This window comes from Corythoichthys intestinalis, chromosome 16 (assembly GCF_030265065.1).
Source record: "Corythoichthys intestinalis isolate RoL2023-P3 chromosome 16, ASM3026506v1, whole genome shotgun sequence".
Lineage (NCBI taxonomy): Eukaryota > Metazoa > Chordata > Actinopteri > Syngnathiformes > Syngnathidae > Corythoichthys > Corythoichthys intestinalis.
The window spans coordinates 21,365,315-21,393,248 of record NC_080410.1 but is presented as its reverse complement, the minus strand read 5'-3'; the positions used below and the strand labels follow the sequence as shown (position 1 = coordinate 21,393,248).

General features: G+C 39.4%; 1 protein-coding gene across 4 annotated transcripts; it reads left to right on the top strand.

The window, feature by feature from the left end:
• Window positions 1-129: 129 nt before the first annotated feature.
• On the top strand, window positions 130-22,465 carry spag9a (sperm associated antigen 9a). Of its 4 annotated transcripts, none has more exons than XM_057861487.1 (31): window positions 130-627; window positions 5,345-5,465; window positions 6,221-6,291; window positions 6,403-6,491; window positions 6,613-6,763; window positions 8,042-8,128; window positions 9,633-9,759; window positions 9,856-9,949; window positions 10,035-10,156; window positions 11,219-11,233; window positions 11,474-11,531; window positions 11,652-11,804; window positions 11,908-11,959; window positions 12,063-12,193; window positions 12,260-12,316; window positions 13,402-13,566; window positions 13,754-13,883; window positions 14,035-14,124; window positions 14,191-14,307; window positions 14,410-14,587; window positions 15,345-15,560; window positions 15,659-15,863; window positions 16,038-16,142; window positions 16,247-16,327; window positions 16,404-16,471; window positions 17,400-17,548; window positions 17,638-17,809; window positions 17,897-18,010; window positions 18,532-18,708; window positions 19,023-19,160; window positions 19,758-22,465. In XM_057861487.1, exons 1-31 carry the CDS (start codon window positions 328-330, stop codon window positions 19,874-19,876), a joined length of 3,852 nt encoding a protein of 1,283 aa, XP_057717470.1. In that variant the 5' UTR covers window positions 130-327; the 3' UTR covers window positions 19,877-22,465. The 4 variants fall into 4 exon arrangements, with proteins under 4 accessions (XP_057717470.1, XP_057717471.1, XP_057717472.1 ...); XM_057861488.1 differs by lacking the exon at window positions 11,219-11,233 and adding an exon at window positions 10,688-10,699; XM_057861489.1 differs by lacking the exon at window positions 11,219-11,233.
• The last annotated feature ends 5,469 nt before the right edge of the window (window positions 22,466-27,934 follow it).

Sequence of the window (27,934 nt, the reverse complement as noted above, 5' to 3'; positions counted from 1 at the left end):
GTTTTGTTATATATATTTTATTTTATATGAGATTGTTTTGTTTTTCTTTAATGGGCTATAAGGTGTATAGCGTGTGGCTTTTGTTGTGTTCGTATGGATTGTGGAAGTGTGAAGATTCTGGAGTAGCACCTGAAGGCACCGTGGAACAAGAGGGAAAAAAAAGGAAGAGATCCACGTCGTCTCCTGCATCGTAACGGTCCGGTCCGGTCGAGTAATGGTCTCGGTGTGTCCACTTATTCCAAGAAGCGGGTAAATGTGTTCATAGTGGCTGGGACGCTGGAATAAAAGCAACTAGACTCGTATTTGGATAATACAGAGAGGACTAAAATGGAGCTGGAAGACGGAGTTGTGTACCAGGACGACCCGGGGACATCAGCGATGATGTCTGAGCGGGTATCGGGCCTGGCTAACTCCATTTACCGCGAATTTGAGAGGCTCATCGGGAAATATGACGAGGACGTGGTGAAGGAGCTCATGCCACTGGTGGTGGCCGTCTTGGAGAACCTCGACTCGGTGTTCGCAGAGAACCAGGAGCACGAAGTGGAGCTGGAGCTTCTAAAGGAGGACAACGAGCAGCTCATCACACAGTATGAGCGGGAGAAAGCACTGAGGAAACACGCAGAGGAGGTGAGCCCAATAAAGTAAATGCGTGGGAATGCAGGCAGCATGACTTTGTTTCCTACGCCCGTTTGGGTTAGCTCGTGAATTAAAATGCACTTGACTGGGCAGCATCGAACTCGCTAGCTACAGTAGCGCTCATAGATGTAAACAAAACAGTGTCATGCTAATGTTACAATGCTAGCATGTTCAGAATTAAGTGTAGGCTTCGTTACATTTCTACAATTCTGCTACTCCAAAATCGTACCAGGCGCCCAATTAAACTGTATGTGCAGTAACAAATGCACCTGTTCGTCTCTCAATTCTTACGTCAAGTCAGTGAATGCATCACGTCAGAGACCTAGACTTGCGTGACTCAGCAGTTTAGGCCATCATTTACTGAGCCAGCCTCTTAAATTAGAGTTGGACCCTGGGAAGAGGCTAACAGATTCAAATAAGTGTTGAATAATTTCAGAATTGATTTTTCCTTCTAATACATAACCTATTGGTTCTGAAACTTTTTCCCCCATGTACATACAGCTACCACCCGAAGGTCAAATTCATTTAACAGGGATGTGAATCGCCAGTGGCTTAACAATGACTTATTTCCCCAAATACAGTGATGTAGTAGGCTAAAGTGTTTATTGAAAACAAGGCAGATGAATTACTACAAATAAGTAATTTTTTAAAAACTGTAACCAGCGCCACAATTAAAAGGTATTGAAGTTGAACGTATATTGCCGCTGATGGGAGAAAATTACTTTTTGTTTTTTTTTCTCTCTCTAGCAACTTTTTTGTACATTAAATCGCAACAGGAATTTTTAATATATTCACACTTTACAACTTTTGAAAACATATGCCGTATTTTTCGGACTATAAGTCGCACCTGAATATAAGTCACACCAGCCATAAAATGCCAAATGAAGAGGAAAAAAACATATATAAGTCACATTTTTTGGGGAAAATTACTTGATAATATCCTACAGAATTTAACATAAAAATACAATAGAGAACAGCATGCTGAATAAGTGTACAGTATGATAATGTCACATGATGCATGAACAACGAAATGCGAACGTGGCCTGTGTGTTAACGTAACATAGCTATTATATTATATATTATATAAATAGTTATTCAGATAACTATTGCATAAAGAACATGCTAAAAAGATTACCAAACCATTAGTGTCACTCCAAAACACCAAACTAACATGTGAAATGATATAATAATGTGTTAGTAATTTTACACATAAGTCACTCCAGAGTATAAAGCCTGAGTTATACTTCCGCGTCAGACCTACGCCGTCAAGGAAGAATCGAGTTACGACCCTACGCCGTAGCCTGACGCGCACCTCTCGATTTTTGTAACCTTCGCGTCGCGTAGACGCGTATGACGTAGCGAAAACGGACTGTGATTGGTCCGCTCAGACTGTTGTCTCCGGTTTACCGCGAAAACACCGCCATTGTACAATAGAATCAAACATTGTTTTCTACACGCAAAAATGGACCAAGCTGACGGGAGTATCATCGAAGAGCAAGTCTCGTCAAGAAATTATTATTGTGATTGCCAAATGGCAAGGTCGGCGATCGAAAAAATAAATAAATGGAAGAACCACCGAGACGTGGGTGGTCGGAATCGAGTGGCCACACGAAGCGGTGACCCAGTCGGCCAAAAACTGCCAACTTTTTATCACTTTATGTCGTATTTTTGGTTGGTGCACTTCATCATTTACTGTGTACATTTGTTTCAAGTATATGAAGAATAAAGCACAGATTTGGTGTCAAAAGAGTTGTTTTGATCTTTAATTTTAAATAACAGACAGTTCACACACACAATACATCATCACTGATTGAGAGTGCCTCGGTGCTTTTTATGATAACTTTAAAATCAAGCCTCCCAACGCAGTTTGGGAAGTTCCCTAGACGCCAGAAATCTGCTATGGCTTCCCACTGGCTGGTTGTAGGACACGGCAAACAAATCAGGCTGGAGGGCTTTGCAGACCTTGAACGCAGTGCTCGACGCCAGTTTGAAGCTAGCCGCCACAGCTAGCTCTCTCCACCCGAGTCTAAAACTCTCTATGCGGCATCAAAAGTCGGCCAGACCGCCTCGAAACCGTCTTCTGTGTCGCCTGCCCGTCAACATTTGTATGTTCCATATTTATTCAGTGTTGATGAGCAGAATATTTACTTTCAAGAGTTCCATCTTGCATTGTTTATTTTTCTCCGACTAGCGGAAGTAAACAAGCATGCCCCAAAACCGTACAAACATAACGCCACGTCCCTCTAGTGGCTTGGCGGTGAATTACAGAGCAACGCGTTCCCTCACCGCAGAACTATCGAATGTCGAATGACGCGTAGTCGCTACGCCGTCACCGCAACGCGGGAGTATAACTCAGGCTTAAGTCACACCCCCAGCCAAACAATGGAAAAAAAAAAAAAAATGCGACTTATAGTCAGAAAAATACGGTACTGCTAATGGTCATATGTCTGATGTCTTTGGCAATGTCCACTGCAAATGATTCCCCAGTTGCTTTTCATGGGGTTCTTTCTTGTCAAAGAGAATACTGATCACTAGCTCATGTCTATTTTTCTGCCTTCTTAACAGGAATTAGAGTTTTAAATTTCTACAGTGACGTTTCGACAGTCGCTAGTGTAGAGACATTGTGCTTTTTTAAAGTAGCGTCAGCCATGTTGCGCATGTCAACTGGCACTTTGAAGTAGGGAAGCACATAAACGATTAAAAAATATATATTCCTGCAAAATACACTTGGATTACATTCCATTAAATCGCCCATTTCCGATTTGAATATAAAATGACATTTATTTTTCTAAAAACGTTCATAGTAGATCAGCTCTAGTACAATACAAGCAGGAGACTTAGTCGGTTCTGCAAACAAAACAGGAAGTAACCTTTTATTCTTCCTCCAACAGGGGAAAAAAAAACCTTAGACCATAATTAGACTCAATCTGCCACATACACAGAACCGACAAAAAAGTCCAGCGACTAAAGAGAACAATGCAATTTTTTTATTGTGGTCCCAGAAGTGTGGTATACTATAGAAACGTGGGCTCCAGTATTAATATACAGTATCTGCTCGTTCTAACTAGGGATGTCCCGACACGATACTCAGGATAGGGATCGGCACCTGATACGGCTATTTTTGGAGTATACATCAGTATCAAATTTAGTGATGATGATCCAGTAGTCATGTGTTTTCAGTACCATCATGTTTTTCGGCTGCTGTAAAGCAAACCACTACGCAAGTATGTCCGCTGATATAGGTATCGGACTGCCATTGGATCGGATCAGTATTGGCAAAAAATATCGTGGGGGAAAAAATCTGATCGGATCGGAAGTAAAAAATTCCGCATTGGTACATCCCTAGTTCTAACGTTAAGTATGTAGAGTATTTTTATTATGTCTTTCACAAGTAGGAGTCATCAGGTGATATACATGGCAATAAAAAGAATTGCAAAATACGTTACGTAAAACCATTGGCAAAAAATGAAAATCTATGTCTAGTGTACTGTATACCATGTCTAACATTACAAGTTACCATAATTACACCTTCTTTACTCAATGCGGATCAAAGCATATTAGCTGTGTGTAACGTAACCTAACGTGGCACTATGTCTGAATATATAGTTGTGATCAGCTGTCTCCAAAATATATGTGCAACTATTTAATGCTATGCTAAGGCTATGCTCCTGCTGGCTCACTTTCGCTATATGACAAGTGATATGGTGAGACTCAAACCTTCTGTCTCAGCCAACTCCTTGACTCAAGGTGTTTTGACTGGGGCAACAATGACACTTAAGCAGTATGACAGCCAGATATGTTTGTTGTTGTTTCAAAGTGTAGCATGAACAGTCAATATTAAAAATACATGTGTCTATGTGAAAAATTATATTCTAAATTAAGAGATAAAAGTGGGAGTAGGGGTAGAACAAGTAAAACTGTAGGCTGAAGAGGCAGGCTATTACTTCCAGGCCATGTGATTCTTTGTTGCAAAGCAGAAAAGGAACATCCCCTTTACACAAAATGTATTTCCCGTTTTTTGTTTGAATTTTTAAATAGCAGTGTCATGGACTGACCAATGATGGGAGTGTGTGGGTAGAGTTTACTTGCACCCTGTTAAGAATGACACTTAATGCTTTTATTGACATATTTAAACCTTTCAATTCCTGCTCTGTAACTCAGTATAGATTTTTCAGTCTTAAATGTGGGACCATCTGCTGTCACTTTTCAGGCAATATATTTTTTAGAGAAGTGGAATGAGTAGTGCAACAACTGCCCAGCAACAAAGTCAGCTGGTTAGACAAATAAATTTTAATTTGTCACGGCGGGCTCCTGTCAATTTTTCATTACACTTTGGCTTATGACACATGTTATTTTGTTTATTTGCTAACATCATGAAAAATGTAGACAATATCTTTTGATCTTTTTCATTTGATTTTCCCCAATCATCTTGATATAAATGGGACATAATGTGATCGTTGAGGATGCTTTACAGACTTTTTTTTTTTTTTTTTTTTAATTGGATTAGGTAGTCTCGTTGAGTTCAAATGGGATGTCGTGCTTCTTGTATTCTCATACAATTGCCTATTGAGAAACATGTTGCACTTGTTAACAGAGAGACACCTTATTTTTCTTTTGCTTAACTTATTTTTCTCTTTTGTGTCGAAAATGAGCCACCTGATAAATTGCATGGTTTCTAATCCTGCTGCCTGTCTGTGTCTGCAAGTAGAAGTTTATTGAGTTTGAGGACACGCATGAACAGGAGAAGAAGGACCTACAGAACCATGTGGATAGAATGGAGTCACACTCGCGGCAACTTGAACTCAAGATCAAGAATCACGCTGACCAGAGTAAGCACACGTGAGCACACCCGCACCCACCATGCACACTCGCACGTACACCCAGACACCATTTTCTTGTACACTTTGGGGAGGAAATATAATTGGATTATAGGATTTATGTTATTCCCATCGTAATGTGGCACTGCATCACCGCCCTTTTTGTTGGTGGATTAAGAAGTATTTTATAGTATAAATGGTGTTCTCATATTCCTGATTTGCACCACTAGTAAAATGCAAGCCTGCTTTCCTCTTCATTAATATATCATTCATTGACAATTTATTAATTTTATATGTTGTCATTTTATCGCTTGAATGTCATTGTCATTGCTAGACATTTGCCGCTCAAGATGAATTGAACTGATATGCAATATCTTTTGATATATTTCACTGTGTATTTGAATACACACAAAATTATTAAAGACCTGTCCTGTGCACTGTAGCTAGCTTGTCAATCTGTGATGCATTTTAAAAAAATCTGATGAGTAATGAGAGCAGCAGAAAATTAACTCAGTAAATTGTATCATTAAGCTGACAATCTGAATGTTCAATAGCTGCTCCCCAAAATATGGACATATGCGCTTATTGAATTAAGTCTTGTTTTTCTTTTCTTTTTTTTTTTCCTAGTTAAAAAAAATCACAGTAGTAAGAATATATCCACTGATGAATCTAGTTATCAAATCAGGATATTACTATTGTTTTTTTTACATACTCTCTGGATGTACTGTAGACATCATGTCCTAACAGGTCTTATGCCCTTTGTTTAGTCGGCAGGTTAGAAGAGCGAGAGGTGGACCTCAAGAAGGAATACAACTCCCTCCATCAGAGGCACACAGAGGTACAGTAAGGGGGAAGGAAGGAAGATGTGAAGAACAAAGATTGATGGATGATAAGCCTAACACTATAAATATGCTTTGTTAACTTGCATCATTTGTTCCGACTCTTCCAGATGATCCATAATTACATGGAGCACGTAGAGCGGATCAAAATGCAGCAGAGTTGTGAATCATCTGAGCCAAGCAGCGTCAGTCGAGTTCGGTTAGAAGATGTTTTTCTTTTCACTCAAACTAATGTTTTTCTTAAAGCATACTGTGTTGATCAAACATGCGCCCACTCTGCCTGATAAGGAAATTCTCTCTTCTCCCTAACATCTCTACAGGAGAGAACGTCCTCTTTCTTTGGGCATATTTCCAACATCCGCTGGTGGGTCTCTGCTAATTCCGGACTCCCAGACCCGTGCAGAGACACCAAGTGCAGAGAGCTGGCGGTTCTCCGACACGACACAAACTCGGTCCAACACTAGCCTCCAGGTGGGTGCCATGGATGGATTTTCACATCCATTTGTACTGCCAAGAGCAAACGTCGTCTTGAAGTCAGTTACTGCCATTCCCCATGTGGCTGTGGATATAACACATTCTGGCTATTACTCTTCTTGTGGAGTTTTGGCTTCGGGTCTCTTAAAAAAATAGAGACCCTTTGATTAGGCGTGCTCATGGTCACGTGTTTTACTAGGCTCCTGACAAAGACCTCTCTATTTTCAGACAACCTCTTTTAAACCACACATGAATATGCAAATCAGACTGGTGTGTATAAGAGGATAAACCAAAGAGATCTGGTAATTTAATTTTAAGTTGCCCGGAATGAAATGTTGTTAGCCAGGGTAGTGGCAAGGTTATATTACCCTTTTTCTGCATTTTCATTATGACTGGGACATCCGCTGTGTTGCAGTGCATGATGGGACCTATGCCTCTGTATGGCAGGCTGCCCGCCCCTGATGGCGAGGAAGGATTGCCGGAATATAATTGTCCCTTATGTAATGCTGCAGTACACTCCTTGTTGCGCCCTGGCCTTTTGAACCCCAGTGAGCTTTGATATGTAGACAGGTTCAGATACTTTAACAAGGAAGAATTATAAAAGATATTATGCTACGTGACTATTCGTTAACCTTAACAATATGGGTTACATAAAGATCTCTTCATTAATTTAAAGCATGTTTTGTTCCCATATAGATTTATAGATTCGTTTTCTTTAAAAATACTCAATTGAATGTACTGAAAATTTGTCAGGGTTAAAATAACACAATCCTGGATTGTTAATTGGGATGATTGCTGCAAATTCCGAACCTTTGGCTCATTGTCTACAAGGTGCTCTCTAACAGGGGCCACCTTATTTAAAAGCACAATGTACGCATATATTTTAATGCGTGTATGTGTGACATTTGCGTTATTAACACTTCACAAAATCATTTTATTCTTTGTTTTCTTTTATCATGCATGGTTATGCACTAGTTACATCTTAGAAACAATGCTCTTCTTCTTTATTCAGTGTACAACAACTAAATGTGGTGTTTTTTGGGGGGCGCGCTGGATCGTATTCACGGCATTTCCAGTCATTTCAAAGAGGAACGTTGAATAATGAGCGTGGTCACTGAACACGTAAAACTCAAGTCAAGGCACTGTATGCTTCGTCTGCCTTGTACTTTCAGCAACTTATCTGTTCACCTCACAGACATGCACACTTGCTTTAGAGTGTTTGCATTTCTGATGAATGCACACATGAGCTTCAATCTTACTCTTCCCCCCAAGCAGCAGGACTTTGCCAACCCCCCAAGGGAAAGGGGGGTTAAGAGTGCGCAAGACTCTACTTGGGGGATTTCACTGGCTGACGACTGCAAGGTAGTTGAATGAATTTCGGGTTGTGGATAGCGTAGACACGCCCGGCAGCGGGTACCACTTTGTGTGTGTGCGTGTCAGCTATCGTAGTTGTTCACTCTTTGTGCTTTTAGGCTACATCGCTTCACAGATCACCTGCGCTTGATGGTGCTCCATGCAAATACGTTGTGTGTGTTGTGGAATTTGGATTTGGCGAAATGCTCATGATTAATCTGCTAAAGTCAGGAGCAACGTATTTGCATTTGGGTGCTATTAATTTGTGCGTTTCAGTTTACGTTGCATGTTCTATTTTACCTTTTATATTTTGTTTGTTATATATATATATTTTTTGCAGGTAACCCATTTGTGACATTGCTCATTCTATTAAAAATAGAACTGCTTGATTTATTTATTGAATGCGATATAATAGTAGTATTTATTTTTTCTGCTACTATTATTATATTAATTTTAATACCCGATGTGCAGTGTCTTGCATTTTTTTGGTCTTGTTTGTGATGTGCCAAAATGAGAGTACTTTCCATTGTGGTTGTGTTTTGTTGGTGGTGTAAAGATGATTGTCATCCATGAAGCAGTATACTAACTTAGACTTTGTTTTCCCAATTTTCCAATATCTTCGCTGATATTGTTCCCTTTGCGTTCATTACCGTAGTTCCTCCTCCACAAAAAGTGACTGTTTTGTCCCTGCTGTAGTGACCTTAACAATGAGAGTTTATAAAGAAAAACAACAGTAGGATTTACCCTGGCTTAATTTGTAATCTCAGTACTCCAGCTGGTGGAAGCCATTTTACACTTGCGATCCTTAAAAAACATCTAGCATGTTGCTCATACGAAAGAGCCTTTCCTTTTTAAGACATCTGTAGTGTTAACTAATGCTCAGTTTGCAATTTTTCCCAATAGTAAACCTAAGGGTTTTATTTATTTCTTCCATATTCACATCTTGCGGAATTTTCTCATAAGATGTAATAGCTCGCAGGTGCATTATGGTTCGGACTGCCGACCTATACCTTTTTCCTCCAACCTGTCATGTTTTGACAGGGTATCCCACAATTTTCCATCTTAGGAAAGTATATGTTTGACACGTTCACCCCCCACTTTTCTGTTAAGTCTTCTATGGATTAAACCCTAACCCTAAACAGCCGTTCAGAGTAAGTACTGAGTCAAACTACTTTTGAATAAAAGTTCACCATAGAGTCCAGATCTGGATAATTTCACATTCCCCACGAGACCCTTGCAGTGTGTTGCGTTTTTGACAAAATTTGCTCCTCCACTAAATAACTAAATAAAGTTATATTTTGTGTTAATTGCTGCTTGTTATACAACCCATAACTTGCCTTTTCTCCCCACTGTAGTCTCCTGTGAGTTACTATTTTGTAACCAAAAAAACTTTTTTTTTTTTTTTTTTTTTTTTTCTTGAGTAGCTTCTATATTTGTGATGCTTGGGTGTCATGTCGACCAGACGGGACTGAATATTATGAATTCAGCCATGGTAAAGTTCCCTCCTTGACAGGATGAGATGTCGGACTTCACTGGCTCTAAGTCGGGGACACCAATGTCCACTACAGCGTCTGATGTTGGGAGGGAAGATAAGAGCACAGAAGTGCAAGCTGCACCAGGGACCAGATCTGTATCAGTTGGTAAAACATTCATTTACTTTTGGCAAAACAATTTTTCACATACTATTAGTTAGATACTAATGTAGATAATCTACGCATCTATTGTGACTTTTTTAGGTTTGCCTGATAATGAAGACAGCGCTGACGTGCAGGACATTATTGAGTCCACACCTGAGCTAGACATGGATCTGACTGGCTACAAGGGATGCAGGTGCTACAAACAACATGCCAGATCTATTAAATTATGTTTTCTATAAGCAGCAAAAATTATCCTCCTGAATTGATTACCTTCCCAGTACTCCAACCAAAGGCATTGAGAATATGGCATTTGACCGCAACACAGACTCTTTGTTTGAAGAGCTGTCGTCTGCAGGCACAGGGCTTATCGGGGATGTGGATGAAGGTGCTGACCTGCTGGGTGAGTAATAACATAATGCTGATTGGTCGTAGGGTTTGCCATTATATTGCTGTAAACTTGTCAAACCGTGCTTAATGTCATTGCTTGACACCTTTGGCAAATTCATTTTTAAGAGAATTTGTGCATCGAAAATTATTGTTTTTATTCTTCCAAAAAATAGTGTGATGGGATGAGACAGAACATTTTTAAAAACAATTATTTTGAAAATTTCTGCTACAGTATGTACTCTTACTACGAGTTACTTAATTGAGTACGCTTGCACAACAGAATTGAAGATGAAGAAGACATGACACAAAAGAATTGTAAAATATTTACATATTACAACATACAAGAAACTGAATTACCAGAGCTAAAATCGTAAATCTGCAATAAGTTCACTTTGAAATTCCCAGCAACACCTGCTGTTTACCACCATGTTCCACCACTGGCTTTGGTCGAACTGTTAGTAGCACACTTAGCCATCTGCGTGTGTTAACATCACTTCTCTTTTTCCTCCATGTCTCATCTCCCCGCTTTTGTCCATAATCCCAGTGGAGTACTCCGGTGTGTATGACCTCAAAACCTTTCCCTAGCCAACCATTCTTTTGTTTTGTCCCTCAAATTTCACCTTCTGCATATGCAACCACGGCAGCAGCTCACGGTGTCTGACTCATTATTATTTGATACAGCATCTGGCTTAGGTTTAGCGCTTCTTATCTGACAAATTTGATAGACCTATTCAAGAAAATCTGACTTTTATATCGGTGCATGGAGGTGTTCAATTACCTTTGAAACCACTTTCGATAGTGATGAATCATATACAGATGATCTTAACTTTTCTTTTTACAGCTTCAAAATATTTTCTTTTTATTTTTGTGCCTTCCTATTGATTTCTGTACTGATCCAAATATAAACTAGCCTTTTTAAGATCCAGCAATATATACGTATGTATATTTGCTTGTAGAGTATGCAGCTGAACATCATCATTTCAATCATTCCAGTGTCTCAAACTATATCTGCATTTGTTTTTTTCTCTCTCCTCCCTATTCTTTCCACCTGGCTGGGATTGCATGGTTTTCTCAGACCTTAGTTTGATTGGTAAGGCCTCACCTGCTCTATCCATCCTTTGCCTGTCAGTCATGTGATGCGTACTGCGTGTGTGAGTTTGTGTGTTTGCTGCTTCTAGTTTTGTGAAATCATATAGAGACAACTAGCTATTATTTATTATTGAGCTTTGTCTTGTATTCTTTGAATAAGTAGTTGTAAAGTAGTACCCCGACTTGCTGTGTAATTTCATCAAAGACATACAATTCCAATATGCGCCGTTATTTTCGTCAGGTATGGGTCGGGAAGTGGAAAATCTCATCCAGGAGAATTCTCAACTGCTTGAGAGAAAGTAAGTGAATGATACAGTTAAAACTTTTTGTACATGTATGCAGTCTTGTTATGTTTGGTGCCAGGTTCTTAATTTCGTCTTGTGCTGATGGTGTTTGTCGGCTAAAACTGTCCATTGCAGGAATGCCCTGAACGTAGTGAACAAAGACTTGATATTGAAAGTGGATGAGCTGACGTGTGAGAAGGAGATGCTTCAGGGTGAGCTGGAAGCTGTTCAGCAGGCTAAATCAAAGATGGAGGACAAAAACCGAGAATTGGAGGAGGAACTCAAAAAGTAAGTCCTGGCAGACTGTCTGTGATTTTAAAACATTTTGAAATTAATCATCATAAGTTGTTAATAAAGTTTACCCCTTCTCAAATCTTAATGATGTAAACAGAGTGCGAATTGAGCTGGAGGAGGTTCTTCAGAAAGCAAAAGAAGAAGAAGATGTAAGTCTGGGTGGATAAGTTTGTTTGGCTTGTGATAAAGCTTGGAATGTACACATTAGAACATCTCTAAATGCATGTATGTGGTTTGCACTTGCTGCCGCAGAGTGATGTACCTACAGCCCAGAGGAAACGATTCACCAGGGTGGAAATGGCAAGGGTGTTGATGGAAAGGAACCAGTACAAAGAGAGACTGATGGAGCTACAGGAAGCTGTGCGGTGGACAGAAATGATCCGGTAGGAAGATTAGTGGTGTAAGGACAAAGCAGGTCTGATGACTATATTATTTAATGTCCTCTTCAGGGCGTCAAGGGAAAATCCAGCTCTTACAGAGAAAAAGAAGTCCAGCATCTGGCAGTTGTGAGTCCTTTTATAATTATCGTAATTGTATTTGCTTTTAAAGAGCAATGTTCATTTTTAGGTGTTATTATGTGCAATTATTGGAATACATTTTTCTCTCATCTTCTTTGGGATATGCTTTTGAATTGGCAGCATTAGGTAAAAGTGGTTCAGTGAATAACCTCCCAGCCAAACCTCAAGTATACCCAGCCTACCTTTTGAAATGGAATTGCCCCCATGTTGCAAATGTTGATGTGTCATCATCCACAATTTTGTCTCAGTATGCAACTGCTTCAGTTTTTCCACGAGAAACTGCTCACATTGCTTTCCTTATACCCTGGTTTCTCCTATCATCTGCCTGCTCTTTTCCATTTTGGTGTTTTCCCTCCTCTATTTGCTGAAGGAAAAAAAAAAAACTTCAAACACACAACGTATAATGGTTTGAGCCAACGTATGTTGTGTTACACTATCACATTATATCACATAGCACCTGTTAATGTTCTTTTGCCATAATTGTACTTGTATTTTCTTATTAATTCAAAATGTATTACTGTATTTTTGAGAAATAATATTTTATTTCATAGAGGAAGCACATTTAAAGAACTTTCTAGGTTAGAAACATCAATAATTTACTTGACTAATAATGATTGATAATACATATTTGACATACAGTACAGTATTGTTTGTGTGAACTACTGTATGTGCTAGTATTGCAACCCTCAAGACAAGTCTTGAGACCACTTTTGGAAGGTTTTAATCTTGTCTTGGTCTCGACTCTTAAAAGTCCCGGTCTCTGTGTCGGACTGGCCGGGGGGGGGGGGGGGGGGGGGCACTTCAGATCTTCTGTCAGTGCTAGTGCTGAACTTAATTGATTTCACTTCAAGGAACAACAATTAGTAAAACAGCAAATACTTTCAATTCTTGTTCACACATGGTATTGTTCACCTAAAGTTGTCACATCTTCCCAGCATGCTTTACCAGAGGACAGTGAAAATGATCTATGGTGGTTGTCTTGTTGTTGGGTGACACCCTGTTGCTTTTTTTCCTGCACTCTTCAATCTTGGTGGCTCCGTTTCCCTCTTGGCTGTTGACTTCCCTGCCTTCAGCTTCAGCAGACTTTTCAGCTCCTCATCCAGCACCCCTGCCATTAAGAAGATTGAGCCACAGTCCAACGTAAAATACAATGCTCCGGGCAGCATGGTGAAACGAAGCAGCACGTTCTCCCAGTTCCCGACAGAAAAATCCAAAACTTTCGACTTCCTCAATGAAGAGTAAGTAATGCACACAGTATTGCGAATAGTATTACTATTTATACCCATTTTCTATCATTCTCCACAGTTGTGAAGCATATAAAAAATAAGCGACTTTCTTCTTACAGAGCTGTCATAAAATGGCAGTTCTCAGTTTGGTAGCAGGGTATTTTTAAAGATTTCTTGAAATCCCTTTCACTATAAATAGAAAAGACCAATGCAGTTCACCGTCACGCAAAGAGCAGAAGCGAGCCCAATACAGACAGGTGAAAGCGCACATGCAGAAGGAGGACGGTCGAGTCACTGCTCACGGCTGGAGTCTTCCCAGCAAGTTCAAGGTAGTATGTCAGCTTGAATGAAAAAGAACCCAATGTGTGATCCAACTAAAAATCACTGTTGTTGGGAAATTATTCGTGATTGTGTGGGGAATATGGGTGAACTTAATTTTAAGAATCCGTGTCCTTCTACTTTTTTGTTACTTTGTGACAGGGGACAAATGGTGGACACGCAGAAAACAAAATTAACCTGCCTGTGCCTGTGTATTTAAGACCTTTGGAACAAAAAGATGCTTCTTTGAAGGTAATGTACTAGGAAAAACCCGACTGAAATGTGTCCCACTGCTAATTTATTAGTTTTGTATCCCAGTTGTGGTGTGCTGCTGGCGTTAACCTCTCCGGGGGTAAAACGTCACACCTGTCTGAGCTCGCAAAGCAAATGAAGGGATCTCAGGGTAGCCTGGACCATTTGGAGCAAGAAAGCAAGGTCTGTGTGAGGATTTAAAGATTAGCTGGTCTCAACCGCGATTGTGTTTCCCTCCCAGTAGGTCTAATAAATTCCTAAAACAAGTTTTTGGTACCCTGTCAGGATCAAGAGAAAATTGACGAGCTGGTCCTTCATGATGAATTCTCCAGTCGAGTGTGGGTGTGCACCAGCACCCACTCATCTACCAAAGTCTTGGTGGTGGATGCTGCTCAACCGGCAGACCTTGTTGACAGCTTCTATGCCTGCAACACGCACGTCGTTTGCATTGCCAGTGTGCCAGGTAGATCTTGCATGCTTATCTTTTTTAAAATGTGTTTTTAAATTTTATTGTGAGCAGGACACTGTTCACCTTTTTCTTCCTGATATATAAAATAATGCTTGATCAGTATTACAGATGACAGAAATAATAAAGTAAGTAAAGTAAAATAAGTAATAAGACCAAAAATACTTTAGGTCCCCCAATACAACTCTAAAGTGGGTAAATAATAAAGAAAATGGCATTAATGGCAAATAAAAAAGTATTTTTTAAATAAAAAAATAAAATAAAATGAATAAAAACATTTAAATAAATAATATGAACAAATGCAGTTTTTTCATTTTCAATATTTGTTTTTTTAAATTAATACATTAAAATAAATAAGAGACTTATTTTTTTTAATCGTAAAAAAATGTGAGAACCCAAAGTTTAATAATTTTAACAATAAATAAGAAAATGTACGATTAAGTCATTGGCAGCCATTGGCAGTGATACATGTCCAATTCATTTAAACTGTGAGGACTAGCTATGAATGCTCATGTTTCAGCGCCATTGATGGCGTTAGACGTCCAATCCATTTTTACTGCTAGCCTACCCAGATAAAATGGATGTGACGTCGAGCCCAGTCAATGGCAGGCAAAGAGTTAAATGTGTGCCCTATAAAGGGTTAACAATTGTTTAGTTCTGGTGTCTTACCTATAACTTGTTTGTAGCCATGCTTTTCTACTCGTGTTTTTTCATAATTTCCTCATTACTTAACATTGTTAATATTCATTTTTAGGTGTGTCGGAGTCCGATTACCCAGCAGGGGAAGAATTACCTCAAGATGTGGATGCAAATCAGGGTGACGTGGTCTCACTGGCTGGTAGCGTGGCTAGTGTAGGTTCAGCAGGCAGCGACGGCACCCTGGCACCTGAGGGGACCACTGCCATCCCTCAGACAGCCAGCACAGGTGGTCTTGACCAGCCGGCGGAGCACAGCGCCATCCCGGGCTCAGGTACTTTGCTATTGCATTATTTTGGGTCATTCATGCATAGAAAGGTTGGTGTGACGTTCTTTAAAATGAAAAAAGTATCATTTCCACAATGTCCACAGCTGAGCTGTCCAGACAGGCAAGCCCAGCAGAGGTTCCTACTGCCGAAGAGGCTACAGAAGCAACAGAGGCAAATGCTGGCGAGAGTGAAGAGGGAGAGGAGGACCAGGGACCTGAGCAAAATCAGCCCGGCATCTACACAGAGCATGTTTTCACGGACCCGCTGGGTGTGGGGCCCAATGAGTCCTCTCCTACTTATGTACAAAGGTGAGAGCAGTGCCTCTGCAACTGCAATGTCTGCAAACTCTGACAGCTACTGTTTTTCCTCAAAGAATGACCTACCGGGAATATTTACATTTTTATTTTATTAGAATTTGATGAGATTGTAGATGAAAATCTATTTCCACTGTTTTAATGACTCGTCTGTTCTTGGTGATCCAGCGGCTCTGTGACATCCTTGCCAGAAGACTCTGACCCTTCAGTTCTTGAAGTCAAGAGGATGAGCAGTGCCCTACCCACCATGTGGCTGGGAGCGCAGAATGGATGGTAAGTAGTGACATTACATCCAGTAGAGGGAGCTAAAGCTTAACTGTTAATAAGGAAACCAAGTTGCTGCTCTTAAATTAAAGCTATTTTTTTTCTCCTTCAAGTTTGTATGTCCACTCCTCAGTAGCTCGATGGCGGAAATGCCTTCATGCCATCAAGCTGAAAGACTCCATCCTCAGCATAGTGTGAGTATACAGCTGCAGAACCAAACACTATCTTACTTTAAAATTCTTGTTATTAAGATGTCTTCATTGTATGCAGGCATGTTAAAGGCAGAGTCCTGGTTGCACTAGCGGATGGAACATTAGCCATTTTCCACAGAGGCATTGGTGAGTGTTTTTTTTAAATGTGCGTGTTTTGTACACGCCAGTTAAAATAATAACTCTTTATAGGGTTCATGACTGTTTTTGGTAGCTACTTAAAAAAACATAACCCCATAGAAACCTTGCATCCACATATGTGAACATAACATTTTGGGTCATGTACTGGACTGTCTCAGAAAATTAGAATACACAATATTCTAATTTTTTGAGACAGTCCTGTGTATATATACAGGACTGTCTCAGGAAATTAGAATACACAATATTCTAATTTCCTGACTGTCTCAGGAAATTAGAATATTGTGTATTCTAATTTCCTGACTGTCTCAGGAAATTAGAATATTGTGTATTCTAATTTCCTGAGACAGTCCTGTATATATACACAGGACTGTCTCAAAAAATTAGAATATTGTGTATTCTAATTTTCTGAGACAGTCCAGTAAGCCTCAATATTAATATTTGGGTGGCAATATGTGGGATCCAAGTCTCAATTATACAATTATATTATTTTTCATTATTAATCATTTAAAAAATATATTATTTACATTATTTGTACATATTGTCTGAATAAATAATTATAAATTGATACAAAATTAATAAATACAATTAAAATAAATACAAACAAACACACTGCAATATGGCCACCAATAACACTCTAAAGGTGAATATTTATTGTTTATTTGTTTATTACTCATTGCCTGACATTGACAACGATGTATGTCCAGTTCCATTAAATTGGAGGACTTGCTATGAATGCTCAAGTTTCATAGCCACTGACTGCACTAGATGTCCAATCGATTTTGACTGGGAGGGTTGTCAGCGATCATTGGCAGTCAAAATGTATTGGACGTCTAGCGTCGTCAATGGCAGCCAGTGAGTTAAATAAGTAGAAAAGGGTTGAAGACCATTTTGATTGAAACATTTTTGTCTCATGCAGAGGGGCAGTGGGACCTTACTAATTACCACCTGTTGGATCTTGGACGGCCCCACCACTCAATCCGCTGCATGACCGTGGTCCATGATAAAGTGTGGTGCGGCTACAGGAATAAGATCTATGTCATCCAGCCTAAAGCCATGAGGATAGAGGTAGTCTGCCACTGCGTAATCATTGTCAAAAATAGCACGTCTTATAAGTAATTACAAATGTCACATTTGCATCTGTAATGGCTGAGTAGAAGTCGTTTGACGCGCACCCGCGCAAGGAGAGTCAGGTTCGACAGCTGGCCTGGGTTGGAGATGGCATCTGGGTTTCTATCCGACTGGATTCCACACTTCGATTGTTTCATGCCCACACTTTCCAGCATCTCCAGGATGTGGACATTGAGCCATATGTCAGCAAGATGCTCGGTAAAGCTACCCCTCATCTGTCCTGATTATGACCAGATTTCCTCCTGATTAAAAACAATATAAATAAAAAGTCTATCTACTTTGTAGGAACGGGTAAACTGGGTTTCTCTTTTGTGAGAATCACAGCTTTGGTGGTGTCTTGCAGCCGTCTCTGGGTTGGGACTGGAAATGGCGTCATAATTTCCATCCCACTGTCTGAAGGTGACAAATTGAACTCCCATTTTCTTAGAATTGAATTAAAAACCTTTATATTTTCTTGATCCTCCTGTAAATTGTGAAGACTAAATGACAGAAAGAAACCGTATAGTGTTCTGCTCGTGTCCCCGCATGAGATACAGTCATTTGCCCAGTCTCATTTACGTCTCTCTTTTAAAACAAAGTGAGTTACACGCTAAGCATACATCCTGTCGGGCTGCTCTAAATGCAACAATTGTTGTTCCCGAGGCTCCTTGAATACACGATGACTGGGTTGCCATAGTTACTGGGTTTGCAGACATTGTGCGTTCAACCATCAAATTCAGAACCCTCTGGATGTTTTTCTCAAAACGTCAAACATGAGCAAGATTTTGTTGCGAAAATGAAAGAAACATGTTTGTTTTGGTGGCTTTTAACATTTTTTCTTTGAACTACATTTTGGATTTACTTCTGCTTTCCATACCTATTCTATTCCTGTTAGCTCTATTAATTATATGTCGCTTTAACAGTTTTTGCTTATCCTGCAGCCAACAAGACATCAGCAACGGTGCCAAATTGGCCTGGCAGCGCCGTACGAGTTTATAGTGACGACACCGCAGAGGGTGCTCTACCAGCTAGCTTTGTGCCATACTGCTCCATGGCCCACGCCCAGCTCTGTTTCCATGGCCATCGAGATGCAGTCAAATTTTTTGTCACAGTGCCAGGTGAGATTCAAGTGCTGATGAGTTGGGGGAAAAAAGAATGAGACCCTAGTCAGTAGTTACACATTGACTGCGCAATATAATGAACTCCACTACAAAATCTTTATCAGAAATGTTGCCCTTAATCATACATTTATCATGGGTAGTACTGCAAAATGTTTAAAATAAATAAATACATTTATAAAATTGCTGTAAAACCTAATGTATCAGTGCCGCATATAATGAGCAACTCTGATTGGATTTTAAGTAGAGATACAATTCAATCTGCATTTATTGGAACGTCATCTGACCTTTTATTCATATTTTACTCTTCAAAGGTCAGGCAATGCCACCTCCCGGATGTGCTGATTCAGGCTCTGATGACCCACCGTCTGAATCTTCGGACACAGCAGTGTCGGAGCCCAAAACGTACCTAGTAATGAGTGGAGGAGAGGGGTACATTGACTTCAGAATGGGTAAGCAAAATTAATACTGCATGCATGTGTTTTTTAATGCTGAATGCCTCTTTACTGACATGCCTAAAATAGTATTGGCCCCCTTATGGGTGCAAAAGAACTTCAAAATTGATGCACATGAAACATTCAACTCAAAAGGGTCTTATTGAATTTTTCGCCTTGATGTAACAGACAGAGCTCGGAGAATGATGAAGTTTGCTGTGATCATTATGTTGCTCTCAGTGCAATACATGCTTACCAAAGCATTAATCCATCTGAAACCAAACTTAATCAAAAATCTTGGCACTTGCTATGATAAGACACTTAGTGCCTGATTCACTAAATTTTTCACCTGCTAAAAGGGACACAAACTTGATTGCTCGCGCAAACAGATGTGGAGGCTGTTAGCCTAACTGGGCGGATCTAAGATTGCATCTGACAAACAGGCTGACAAGGTGTTCTTAAACAACATTATACGTGTTCCAAAAGTTGATAAAAATAGTTCATGACTCGTTGGAAAACGGAAAACGCTACTCCCAGGGTGACAACCCTCCCTTCATCTCGAGGCATGTGTGCGGATACCTACTTTTTTGTCTCACTGGCCATCTGACGCCTCAGGTGACGAGAGCGGCGAGTTGGACGGCACGTCTGAGCCGACGTCAGGCCAGCAGTCGGCGCCGACCAAGGCTGAACGGAGTCACCTTATCGTCTGGCAGGTGGCGACCTCTCAAGATTGAGCAAACGGCACTTTCGCAACATCTAACCGCACGTCTACACCACAAGCCCGCATGCGCAAGTTGTTTTTACTGGATAGGATTTTTGAGTCATTCGCTCCTTTGTAAAAAAAAAAAAAAAAAAAAAGACCAAAAAACCCAACAATTATTTTTTATCAGTATTTTTTTGTACAGTTTATTCCAGAGGTCAAGTAGGGATGTTGTCAAACAATACGTCCAGAACTCTTTTGTTGGAACTGCAGGCTGGAAACATTGCACACAGCTATGAAGAGTGTGGACAATTTGAACGGGTCACCTGTTGACTTCAATTTTCACACCGAAAGACACTAAAGGCATTTCTGCAGACATTGGAAGAAAGGGAGAAGGAACCTTTTTATTTAATCTGGCCTATTATTTCATATTATACATGTCTCTGTGTGAGAGCTCAGGTGTGTATGTGTTTTTGTGTTTATAATTTGTTTAACATTGTTCACAATTCTTAATCAGTGGTGGGTTTAGCTCAGGGGTTCTCAAACTGCTATAAATCGGGCTCCAATTCCATGAAATTATTTGCAACAAATCATCAAAAGTTGGCCTATATGCTTACAGATGGGGAAGAGCACGCCAATAAAACTGTAAACTCAACACTTTCCCCCACATTAAAATGATGTGTCATCCTCCTGAATCTCACTTGGCACGCAATATCTCGCTACATTTTGATAAAAAATTGTCATGCCCGTTAAACCGAAACTGACTAAAGTGAGAAAATACAAAAAATTACAGTAATTTGAAATGAAAAAACAATTACTGTTGCATTTAGGGGTATGTGGTAGTTACAGTAGGCCTGCCTTTGATAACATTACAATAAAATTGGGTTGAGCCGAGAATTGTTTGTGAACCCCTAAGCTTCACTCCTTAACTGAACTGCTGCGGGTGGTAACCCAATTAGGGTTACTCAAAAATAATTTCAAATAGGATAGAAGATGGATAGGACCAAACTGTACTGCTTGATGAAACTAGAACTCATACGATCTGTACTGGGTGTCGCCATGAAATATATCTACCAAGTTGAAATACAATAAAAGAATTATCTGAGATATGAAAGTACTGTGACTGATTAGAAGTAAGATTCAAAGTAAGAAAAAAAAGCAGCAGTGTGTAATGAGTGGTGCAAAAAATGTTAATGCTCTAATGTTAAATGTGCTTTGTGTTTGCTGTACTCGTAAAGTAAGGCTGTTACTTAAAAAAAAAAAGATTTACAAGTGGGCTTTTTGGGTGGTCGGCTTATAGTGGTAAAATGGTGTATATTTTCATTTTGACGAGAGGAAATGTGTCACAATCATGGTGCTTCCTGTTCCTGTTTCATGGGCACTTTAGCATGACCGATTGGGCGACCAAACAATACACACCACTGTTCTGCGTGCCAATACAGTGTAGAAAGGTGTCATCCCAATAACAAAATGATGACTGAACTAAGAGCTTGAAAAGGACTTTGTTAATATGTTGAAACCGTCTCGAAATACAAAAAGGTCTGTGTGCTTGTTCGTGTCAAATCAACTTGAAAAGGACATTTTTGTCAAATGTAATATTTTAATGTGGCACCTTCTAGTGGAAATGCACACGTCACTAAAGATACTAGTGTGCAGCAGCATTCCTTCTGTAGAGGAATTATTGTAATGTTTGCTTTGGGCATTGTTTTGTATTCATCTTTAAATTTTTGAAGTATGTGTTGATGACTGTAAAATGTTTTCAAGACTTGTTTTAATTTCTGGAAGAGCAGGGGAAAGACTGCTCTTTTTCTCCTTGGTCGGCATTCAAAATGATCATTCTGTGTTTTTACCATTCCAGTATTTATTTGCTTTGTAACAGAGCCTATCTTGGTTCCGAATGTAACTTTTTATCAAACCAGACTATTGTGAATAATGCTATGTGATGAGTTTACATGATTGTTAATTTTAAAGCAGTTAAAAAAAAAAAAAAAGCTTTTTTTTTTTTTTTTTAGCCATAAGTTCAAATTTTGTCAACGGTAACAAATTATTTTGACATCAATGCACTAAACTATGCTTGTTTTGTAAGACAACACTGCAATGTCATTGGCTCTTTGATGCCACCATTTTTGGTAGGATGGATGTGTGTGTAAAAAGTGAGACATGCATGTAAGTTTGGATGCAAAACACATTTCTCCATCATACAACTGTGCGTGTGTTGGCTCTGTGTAGTGTTTTTCCATCTTAAAAAAAGAATCTCTGGATGCCATCACAGTTTTCCTCCTGGTCAGTATAGCAAAATGAACATCATAGCCTTATTTTTAACAATCTATTAAACTCAATTTCACCAAGATCTTGCCACTGTCCCATCTTTTTGCCAATCCGTCCTTATTAGCTGTTTCGATATACTAAATGGTCTCTACACTGATTGCTTTAAAAGTTAGAACTAAATCTTGAAAGGTATCCATAGCTTCAAATGAACCATTAAGTTCTGAGAAAAAAAAAAAAAAAAAAAAACAGGATTTTTTTTCAGTAATGCATTTTTGATGATTTTGTGCATCAGAATTACTCCGTCACCATTTTGAAATAGCAGAAGTAAAGAAAGTATGAGGTCTCATGAGTGTCTAAACATTTGCACACATACCTATGTAATAACTCTCCTCTTTCCTTCATTTACCCCCCCCCCCCCCCCCCCCCCCCATTACTTGTATGTGGTTTCAACATGTTCCACAGCTGCTCTGCTACTAGTTTGTGTAAAATATGGTTTAGTGATGCTAAGATTTTTTGTGTGATTTTTTTTTTTGATGGGCTGAGATTCTATTTTATATTATTAACATTTAACATATTGTTGTCTTAAAAGCATACACCAGACATCTTTGGCCACGATTTAAAAACACTTATAAATGTGTCTTAGTAACATTTCTATGGCTATTTATCTTATTTTATGTATACCCCAATAACATACAACAATGAACAAAACATCTGGTTGAACGTATTGAAATTGTGAAAAATGTATTATTTTATTTAGTATTTGTCTGTCTTTTCCATTTATAGGAATTGAATTGGTGCTTTCATATTTAAACCGTATAAAAACAAGTATGTCTACTTGCCATTTCATTTTGTATTAAACAACATAGTGGTGTTATTGTTCCTGTCAGTCTGACGGCAGAATACACGTACATATTCATGCAATACCTTTATCAAACGATAGGGGTCAGTGCTCCACAGCCTTCTGGTGGATGCAACGTCACCATATAAAAAAATTCCATGAAATTACATCACAGCATAAAGCCCATCTTCCGCCTCCTCGCTTTCCCTCCATCCCCTCCTCACTCACCCTCCTCTGCTTAAGCTATGCGGGGGCTGATACACTCACACACTCACACTTGCATACACTGAGGCTTCTGACGTCACAGTGTGCTGTTGCCCATACAGGGGATTCTGGGACCACAACATGCCAGGATTGTAGTGATTTACAACTGCCATGCGGCAAAAAAAAAGAAAAATGAAACCAGATTCCGTCTTCCTGCGCCAAAGCTGCTTCCTGTGGGGATTGGTAGCGAAAATCTTCCTAATCAAACTGATGTATTTTATTCTCTCGGCTCACTGTGCGTATGATGAGCGGAAGTACAACAATATGTGCAGGTTGTGCTGTTATATAACATCTGAGGCATCCTCCTCTCTGTCTGTCCTTCATAAGTCATTGTAGTTATGTCTGCCTCACTATACGTACATCATCTGTCTGTTATGAGCAAAACAAAGCCCTGAGAGAAGCAAAAGGGAGGACCATTTCATAAAAACAACACTGTCGGACAGTGCCATTGGCAATGATTGACGTCCATTCAAGTCTGTTTTAATCCTACTGCTGTGAATTTAAATGAGATTTTCACTAGTAGACATCCATTCCATTTGAAATGGGAATACTGACACTGAATGAACATTCGTTTGTTCGATGTCAGCCTTCCCTGTTCAAATGGATTTGGACATCGGGTGATCACTTCCATAAGGTCAAAATGGAGGACATATTTAAAAGAAGATAAAAAAAAAAACATCAGACTTGCGGTGTATTTTTTATCAACATTAAGGTTTTGCAGAGTTTATAGCTATTTCAGTAGCTTAATAGTAAAAATTACCAGTTAAAGGTGTCCAAGAACAAATCTTATTTAGAATGGGTGTTCTGCCAAAATATTTTACACGGCGAAACTTCCTCCCAATGCCAAGTCCGCTTGCACACTCATGCGCACATCAGTTAAAAGCAGCGAGTGCTTATTATTTTCATTTTTATTTATTTATTTTTTACATTTCCATTGCCTCATAATACTTTTGGCGTGTTTTCCTCTAATAGCTTTTAAGCATTGTGTTTTCTATGGTAGCTTTAAAGCAGAGTGTTTATCTGTTGACCACATTAGTCACGTAGTGTATTTAAACCACCCTTATTTGGTATTATTACGTTTAGGTATACTCTTAAGCATGGGTGAAAGTGGCTAGAATTTCTTGCCAGAACTCTCCGACGTGAAGGTTGCCACAGAGCCAGAAAATTGTTTTTTTTTCTTTCAAATTTTTTTTTTTTTTTTTTTGGGGGGGGGGGGGGGGGGGGGGGTCAAACCTCTTAAATTACTGAATGCAAAGAAAACTTTTAGCACAGTTATTTCTATAACACATACAAAAAAAGATTTTCTTTCAAAATTGTATTTTTTCAATGATTTGCAAAATAAAAGTTAACAAAAACACCAATAACCCCAACCACCATCTTCTACTTTTTATTTTTCCTCATTTCCTCACATACTAAATGCTAAATCTCAATTTTAACTACTTAAGAACATAGGATGTATAGTAAAATTGAAGTTAATGTAAACGTTTACTTTCTTTTAATAATAAAGATATAAGTAACATACATTTAGAAAAATAAGTACAAATGACTTTTATTATGCAGAGTGAAATGGAATATATTTTGAAGATCGCGCAAACATTGACTTTTTTAAATCATAAGGAAATGAATAAGTATCCTAACATAAATGAGCAAATATAAGTCCAAAGTGCACATTGACAGCTAAGATGATCTGAACCTCCCCATCAGAGCAAATAAAAACTAAATATGATAAATAAGCCTCCTCAACTCTTGTTGCTCTTAAAGATTTGATCTATTTTTAGGTTGCATTGCCCTTTTTTTCTCGCATCCTACAACCTTTTTTTTTCTTTTTTTTAAAAACATGCACATTTGAACCAATCAGAGCTAACTGTCTCTGCTGATCACATGTCAGCATGTCAGCCAATTGAACGAATAAATGAGTCCAGGCGTTTTGCTTTGCTGCGTGAGTTCGCACATTGACGTGACTCATCATCGTCAGACTCAGATAACAGCAGCAGCTGGGGAAACCTCCATGCCGTCCGTGGAATAAAATAAATAATAAATATTGGTGGAAACGGATGACGTTACACAAGTACTTTATTATGCTTGTTGTTAACACTTGTGTATGTAAATCTGATGTTGGTAGGTTGTTTTCTTCTTGGAGATGAAATGCATGTGGTGGAGCTCTTTTTAAAAATTTTTTTTTTACATAGCGTTTTGACAGTTGCCGTCATATTTTCGGAATCAAAGCACCGTGTACCGGAACAGCATTCCGACCCTGAATCTTATACCAGAACAGCGTTGCTGACCCTGAGTCTTATACCCAAACTGCGCTATGGCCCTGAATCTTATACCGGAACTGTGTTCCTGACCCTTCTGGCCCACTTTCACCCCTGCTCTTAAGGTATTTTTAGTACGTTCTTCCTGTATGCATCTAAACAAAACAAGCTAAAAGCGCACAGTGGTACTTAGGGTGTCAAATTCGCCATTGGCAGACGTTTTGCCAGTGTAGGATATTTTGGCAGAACAACGGTATAAACATGGAACATTTGTAACAAACAAAATTCTTAAGAATAAGGATTTTTTTGTGTAAAAACAATGTGAGCATTGAGCTGCTGAACAGAAGTGAACCCTTTATAAGAGGAACAACTTTATAAAGTTCAGCTGCATTTGTTTTGTTATCCAGAGGCGATGAGAGTTCTCGAAAAAATGTTTTCAGTGTCGACGCACCAGCTGCTCACCTCAATCTTTTATTTTTAACGTTCTCCGCGTGACGTTCTATGGTAGCTTTGGCCCTGCTGCTCGCGTCCACGTCACACCGGCAAAGCGTGCAGAAACCGTGGAACGAGTCTCGATTGCTTTTGCCGAGGAAATCGTGGTCTTTCATCTATTCAATGGTAAAAAATTTCAGCCATTTTGGCATGTTTGCTAGCACTGTTGTAAAATCTCCGCGAGGAAATTACGTCGTCAGATAGCCACACGTGAAGCTTTGTTTACATTTAATTGTACCAATGATATAGGACGTTTTTAACTGAAACCACTCTTGGCCAATCACAGACCAGTTGTGACAACCGTCGGTCTGAGTAGAGTCACATAAACTGAACCGCGGTCTATTTGCTTTCAAAGCCCGACAACGTCCGGCTAATAGGTTGTGCCGGACGCCAGACACATCACTGAAAAGGCTGAGTGTCAGTCCGGACAGGTGGTCACCCTAATTAGACATCTAGCGCTGTCAATGGCATCCAATGAGTTAAGTGAAAAATATGGCATTGGTGAAGCAACATCTGCTTAGTGATTTTCAAGGTGGCCAGATGAAGGTCTAGGTAAATAGGAAGTATTTGTGTGCGCTTGTTTGCATACGTAGTCATCACGTAAATGTGGGGACCTTCATATACATCAGACACAATATTTTCATTCGATTCATCAGAGGTGAGATGCAACAAACTCCAAATACTTAAGTAAGTTTGTCCAGCGTCTATATTTTGCATTTTATCTTGATTTTCCTATTTTCATTTGATCTTTTTAGGCACAGTACACTATGAATTTGCTTTTTCCCGATTCCCTGCGCTTTGAAGTCACACACAATTATGAGAGAGACCCACATAAGTTATATGAACGCGCATATAAACTGCCATTCTAGTTAAATTTCCACACATGTACAAATGTAATTTCTCCATATTTACTGCCTTTCCCCCCAGCTGTTTGTTGGCAGGGTTAGTAGGGAAAACAACACCATCCTATTGTAGCACTAGCACAACAACACAGTGGAATTATCAATCCAGAAGAGACATCTGGCAAAAGGGAGATAGAGGGAAGAAAGCATTTTCAAGGCTTAAAATAATGACATAACTCTTGGAATAAGAGGAAGATTTAGAAATTGTGTAAAAGTGTGTTTGCGTTCCTGTTTCCAAGGTGTGCGTGCGTGTATGTGCACAAACTGCACGATCACACGTGATTTAAAAGCCTCCTTTAGTCCCGGTGAGAGTGCCCTTGGTCTCCTGTGGAGGTGTGCACTATTTCACAGTGACGGGCTGGCCTAAGCAGTTTCTGAGCCAGTCCAACAAAGCATGTTTGGATTCTTGCAGCACGCTGAGCACGCCATGAGCAAATTGAAAAAAGCTTTTGGGCGAAGCCACATAACAAACCAAAATCTTTGTTACTCCACAGTAAACAGAGGTTGGGAGAGACAATATGGTGCCATGGTGGCAATGTGTGTGCGGGTCTATGTGTCTATTTATAGCACCTGACTAAAGTGCTGAGAGGGCTGAACTGGGGTTGAAAACAGGGACAAATAATGTGACACCATGTGAAGGCTAGCACTTCTATAAGGATGATCATCTTCCTTCCCTTCCTATTTATACAGTGTTGTTTTTGTTTCTCTTATGAACAGCTTAAATAGGGACGGTTTAGCAAACTAATAAATTAAGTGCAAGATGGATTTTCTGCCTTTACAGTGATAATAATGTTCAGTGTTGTAATAAAGACATTTATTTCCACTTCCAAGAAAAAAGTTGACCTTCTTTTAGCTTTAAAGCTGATGCAAAGCATTTGTGAAGGTGCAGTTGGTAGGTGCCCACCAATTACTGTTATTGTGGTGGTGATTTTTTCCCCATTTTTAGAAATGTTGCAGTGCCATTTTCAGTATTTCTCTTAATTTATTAGTAGGGCAGGTATTTATCATTGTGGTTATCATTTGTGGTAGTGTAGAACTTCATTGTAGCAGATTGAACACATCCTATTTGTCAT

Bases quoted from the DNA above. Each gene is read 5' to 3' on its own strand.
- spag9a (XM_057861487.1), top strand. From the start codon at position 328: ATGGAGCTGGAAGACGGAGTTGTGTACCAGGACGACCCGGGGACATCA. The intron at 6,292-6,402 runs GTACAGTAAGGG...CGACTCTTCCAG, and splicing joins TCCATCAGAGGCACACAGAG to ATGATCCATAATTACATGGA. The intron at 9,950-10,034 runs GTGCTACAAACA...TTACCTTCCCAG, and splicing joins ACTGGCTACAAGGGATGCAG to TACTCCAACCAAAGGCATTG.